General features: G+C 40.3%; 1 protein-coding gene and 1 non-coding gene across 2 annotated transcripts; one reads left to right on the top strand and one right to left on the bottom strand.

The window, feature by feature from the left end:
* Positions 1–767: 767 nt before the first annotated feature.
* Positions 768–1900, bottom strand: LOC123506703 (cuticle protein CP1243-like). Its single transcript, XM_045258972.1, has 2 exons — positions 1819–1900; positions 768–1713 (listed from the first exon to the last, which is right to left on the bottom strand). The coding sequence occupies exons 1-2, from the start codon at positions 1828–1830 to the stop codon at positions 1171–1173; spliced, it is 555 nt and encodes a 184-aa protein (XP_045114907.1). The 5' UTR covers positions 1831–1900; the 3' UTR covers positions 768–1170.
* Positions 1901–3207: 1307 nt separating this feature from the next.
* Trnav-cac lies at positions 3208–3281 on the top strand. Its single transcript has one exon. It is a non-coding gene; the product is annotated as a tRNA-Val (tRNA).
* Positions 3282–6313: the final 3032 nt, after the last annotated feature.

Raw genomic sequence — 6313 nt, 5'->3', positions numbered from 1 at the left:
GTGTGGAGTGTGTTATGGTCTCAGTCCTACCCGAAGATCGGTCTATGAGCTCTGAGCTCGCTCCGTAATGGGGAAGACTGGTTGGGTGACCAGCAGATGACCGAGGTGAATTACACACACACACACACACACACACACACAAACTGTAAAAAAGGTATCATTCACTTCGGTTCTTTACTTTATTAATCAGATTTCATGCTCTTCTGTCGTCTCGTTTTGTAATACTAAAGTATCAGTTTAGTGGTTACTAATAACATTATATATATATATATATATATATATATATATATATATATATATATATATATATATATATATATATATATATATATATATATATATATATATATAAGCATGGAGGGAGTAGATTCAGCAGATAATACACATAGAGATGTGAAAAAAAAGATACATAGGACAAAAAAAAGTGAGTGGTAGAAAAATGAGAATGACCGATAGTGGCTGTGCAATAAAGTTGTTGCTACAAAAAGAAATACATAATGATATTGTAGTTAAAGTAGACATGATCCAATATCTTTAAAGAATGTGTATTTATGGCAATGACAATTGCACTTATGACAACTGCACGAAAAAATGTTTAACGTAAACCATACCCAAATTATCGTGTACCAGTGTTCAAATGCTGGTAAGAATGCATCAACATATTGTTGACAAAAGGATATTTTCCTTTAAATATTTTCCATGGGTGGATGCTTTGAGTTGCAAAGTACATTGTAACATGTGAGTTTTCAGTTATTAATAAACCAAAATATTTTTATCATTATTTATTGTTCTTTCAATAATATTGTACAGTACATTTTTCTGCTCTGACTGTTTCATGTCAAAAAGATAGATTATGTTCTGCTTGAAATATTATTATTCATCATTTTACGCTAATATTCCCTCCTTGCTTTTCCTTATCTTTTACCTCTACCACCATTTGGTCTCATTCAACGTAAAATCCAATTTAGTGATGCTTTTTTTTTTTTTAGACCAACTAATCTTAGCATTAGGGGTATAAGGTATTCCTCTGAAAAGGTACATATTTATTTAGAAATAGAAAATGAAATCATATCACGTGTCAGTGGAGATTACACCGTATTGTTTCATAAGAAATACATAACTGCCTCGGAAAAAAATGCGGAATTCAATTTGATATGTATATATAGATACTTATTCGTACAGCTGCACGGCTTGTCCGTTGGAGAGCACCAGGCCAGTGTCACCTGCGATTAGGATCGTGACACCGTGAGGTAACTGGACCTGCCTTCCGTTTGCGGTGATGTATCCTGAATCGCCAATGACAGGCTTGGAACGCTTCTTGCGGGATGGGAGCCCCTCATCGTTCAGCTGCACGTTCTTGCCGTCAAAGTTGACGACTCCAGAGGGGCCGACAACTGCGACGTTTGCGGATTGATCGGGGGTGAACTGCACGTTTTTCCCGTCGGGCATGACTATGCCAGTAGAGGTGAATGGACCTGGATTCTCCAGCATGACGGCTACGGGCATGGGTGGCACGACACCAGCATGGTGCAAGGCGGCGTCGCGGTTGAACTGAATGTGTGACCCGTCGTGGAAAGTCACTCCAGATTCCCCGACGACGGCGATGTTTTCAGCCTGTTCGCGGGTGAGCTGCTCCAGCCTCCCATCAGGATGAACAATTCCGGCTGGCCCATATGAGGCGCTGACGCCCGCTACCATCAGACACATCGCTACCTGTAGGATTCACACGGGGTAATGAGAAAACTTCGACACCATCCGTCAGGAGCTGTTCACATTGACAGTAGGAAACACTGAACACCAACAAGTGAGTATCCTTACCAAAAGCTTCATGGCTGCTGTCTTGGTCTTTCTCAGCACTCCAAGAGAAGGCTACTGAGAGGACTGGCGCAAAGGCATGTGGAACGGTCTTTTATAATACCGAGATTCTTGCCTTTAACCTTTGCTTCTATAGCGCAAAGTTGAAACTTTTTTTTTTATTGATGTAAATAAGTGGTGAGTGGAACTATTCGGGATATGCTGAGAATTTCTAACACGGAGAGATGGGTGACGTAGTTTATGAGAACTTATACTAACAAACATTTGTTTTGAACTGAAATATTTGTAACACTACGGATTATTATTTTTTCAAGTCTGACATTCTTCTCCTCGAAAATAATTTTAAGGCTTCCATTCAACTCAAAATATACATGTGTAAGTATAACTATATTGCAGTTAATGATGCCTATAAATGTATTATGCGAACAGTGATTCAGTAAATGGATCATTCAAGATTTTGTATTTTCATTTTCAGTTTCACGATAAAGCGTCAAATTTGTTGTTAGTGGACATATGTGAATCCTGCAGACAAGAATGTTTTTTACATATTTAAATATATAATCATGAAATTTAACACACACACACACACACACACACACACACACACACACACACACACACACACACACACACACACACACACACACACACACACACACACACACACACACACACACACACACACACACACACACACACACACACACACACACACAAACATTTTCAGTTTCTCGATAAAGCGTCAAATTTATTGTTAGTGGACATATGTGAACCGTGCAGACAAGAATGTTTTCTTACATATTTAGATATATAATCATGACATTTAACACACACACACACACACACACACACACACACACACACACACACACACACACACACACACACACACACACGCACACACACATACACACACACACACACACACACACACACACACACACACACACACACACACACACACACACACACACACACACACACACACACACACACACACACACACACACACACACACACACACACACACACACACACACACACACACACACACACACACACACACACACCGCGTAGTGTAGTGGTTAGCACGCTCGACTCACAATCGAGAGGGCTGGACTTGAATCCCGGTAAGCGGCGAGGCAAAGGGGCAAGTCTCTTAATGTGTGGCCCCTGTTCACCTAGTAGTAAATAGGTACGGGATGTAACTCGAGGGGTTGTGGCCTCGCTTTCCCGGTGTATGGAGTGTCTCATGTGGTCTCAGTCCTACCCGAAGATCGGTCTATGAGCTCTGAGCTCGCTCCGTAATGGGGGCTGAGTAACCAGCAGACGACCGAGGTGAATCACACACACACACACACACACACACACACACACACACACACGCACATACACCCGGTAGCTCAGTGGTTAGAGCGCTGGCTTCACAAGCCAGAGGACCCGGGTTCGATTCCCCGGCCGGGTGGAGATATTTAGGTGTGTCTCCTTTCACGTGTAGCCCCTGTTCACCTAGCATAGAGTAGGTACGGGATGTAAATCGAGGAGTTGTGACCTTGTTGTCCCGGTGAGTGGTGTGTGCCTGGTCTCAGGCCTATCCGAAGATCGGAAATAATGAGCTCTTAGCTCGTTCCGTAGGGTAACGTCTGGCTGTCTCGTCAGAGACTGCAGCAGATCAAACAGTGAAACACATACGTGCACACTCACACACACACACACACACACACACACACACACACACACACATATATATATATATATATATATATATATATATATATATATATATATATATATATATATATATATATATATATATATATATATATATATATATATATATATATATATATATATATATATATATATATATATATATATATATATATATATATATATATATATATATATATATATATAACCCAACCGTGACTTATGGCATCGCACCAAAAACATCTCCAATAAATTTATTTCTTCATCTTGTCGTCCTTTAATTTATCCCTGATGGCACCACGTGCCTTCTCTTCTGTCTCTAAAGATTAGCTCCTCTCTCACTTTTGCTACTAGTTCCACCTTGATGATTCTGGATTATATATATATATATATATATATATATATATATATATATATATATATATATATATATATATATATATATATATATATATATATATATATATATATATATATATATATATATATATATATATATATATATATATATATATATATATATATATATATATATATATATATATATATATATATATATATATATATATATATATATATATATATATATATATATATATATATATATATATATATATATATATATATATATATATATATATATGTGTGTGTGTGTGTGTGTGTGATTGTATAAGAGAAATTATACAATCAGAAAATATAGACCAACACATAATCCCAAACAACACGAGACATGTAGGTGACATTTTTCTGCGTGTTTTTTTTTTTTTTTTTTTTTTTTTTTCCTTACGACGTCAAATGTCCTTGAACGTGGCAAGTTTGTTTGGCTCCATCACGTCCGGATTGTGTCTGGTAACGGTGCGTCATTTGGGTGGATCATATTACAACTGGTATAGGCTTGGCAACACTAGTTAGGAGGGATTTAGGATTGGATTGGATTTTTAGCTTTCTGGCGCCGCAACATCTAAAGGTCATTTGGCGCCGCAAAATACTTTTAAAAAGACAAAATAGTAAAAAAAAAAAAAAAGAATTAATAAAAACAGTTAAAATAAATACAATAGCTAAAATAAAAAAAGATAAGAAAAACAGTAAAACAAAATAAAACATAATAAATACAATAGCTAAAATAAAAAAAAATAAAAAAAAAACAGTAAAACAAAATAAAACATAATAAAATAAAATTCATAGCTTTGGGAGAAGGCCAGCTTCTCCCAAAAAACGAAAAATATCATGGCCCTGGGCCAGGCTCTCTGGTCCAAGGACCTTTGAGATATGATATACACCGCTATCGCTACTGCGACAGCGGTAGAGGTAGCGGTGTCTTAAGTCAGTCAAACTAGGGCACTCCACTAGGAGGTGCCGAACCGTTAGCGGCACCAGGCAGTCATCACAGTAAGGTTGAGGGTCCCTGGTCAGCAGGTACCTTTGTGTAAGGTACGTGTGACCTATACGCAGTCGCGCCAATAAAGTCTGTAAACGTCGTTCCCGGACATGGGTGTATGTCCACTGAGGGATAGTGGAAGTAGTGATCTCTCCCATTTTCGAGGTTGCGACCCCCGTTAGCCATCTCCTCTGCCAAATTGCTGCAATTGCCACACGAATTAGAATGAAATACGTCTCGAAAGGGAACAGGGGCAGGAGATGGAGCGCGACTTGCTGCCTCTTTAGCGAGGCGATCTACGTGTTCATTCCGTGGAACACCAACATGACCAGGGACCCAACAGAACCCAACACGATATCCTCGTTGTGTAAGAAGATATAGCCACTCCAGGGCTGATAAAACCAATGGGTTAAAGGATATAGTTCAAGAGAGAGAAGTAAGAGCACTGCGACAGTCAATAAAAATTGTAAAAGACGAAACCGGGAGAGTAAAATGATCTGTAAAGCTAGGACTATGGCAGACAGCTCCGCAGTAAAGACGGATGCCACTGAAGGAAGGCTGCCAGACCGATAAAAAGAGGAAAACCACACTAAACCCAACGCCTGCGTCGGATTTGGAACCATCAGTAAAAACAGGGATATCATCAGAATGGATAAAAAGTGTTCTAAAACCGTGTGTGGGACAGAGCTGGCAGAAAATCCTTCTTGCCATCCATGGCAGGAGGGCATAATGACACAACAGGAAGCTGCCAATAACCAACTCGTGGGAGCCGGAAAGAGACAGGAGTGGGGTCGATAGATAAGTCCGCCATAAGATTTGCCACTCGAAGGCCAAAAGGTTTAGGAGACTCGGTCGAGTGACATACGCCTGCGAACGCGAGTCCCGCAATATTGACAGACAAGGGACAGAATCAGGAAGACGGTGGGTGCGAAACCAACACCGGAGCATCGAAGACTGGCGCCGGAGGTCGAGCGGCCAGAAACCAGCATCCACTAGAAGGCTAGGTATTGGAGATGTCCGAAATGCACCCGTAGCCAAGCGGACCCCAGCATGATGCACGGGGTCAAGCGTGCGTAGTCGTGCATCCGTTGCGGATGAGTAGATCTCACAGCCGTATTCCAGCTTCGGAAGTATGAGTGTACGGTGAAGCAGCAGCAACGTGTCCCTGTCCGCACCCCAAGAGGTGTGACTTAAAACCCGAAGAAGGGATAGTGCCTGCCGACAAGACGCTTTAAGAGAACGGAAATGGGAACCCAGGTGAGACGGTTGTCAAACAAAGGCCAAGATATCGAGTCGCCTCCACATGAGAGGCGTCTATTGGCTAAATATAAATTGGGTCTGGATGGACACCACGGTTGCGACAAAATGCATAGACACGGTCTTTGAGGTGGAGAATCGAAAACCGTTCAT

Source organism: Portunus trituberculatus, chromosome 20 (assembly GCF_017591435.1).
Source record: "Portunus trituberculatus isolate SZX2019 chromosome 20, ASM1759143v1, whole genome shotgun sequence".
Classification (NCBI taxonomy): Eukaryota; Metazoa; Arthropoda; class Malacostraca; order Decapoda; family Portunidae; genus Portunus; species Portunus trituberculatus.
This window is presented reverse-complemented; position numbering and strand designations above follow the sequence as displayed.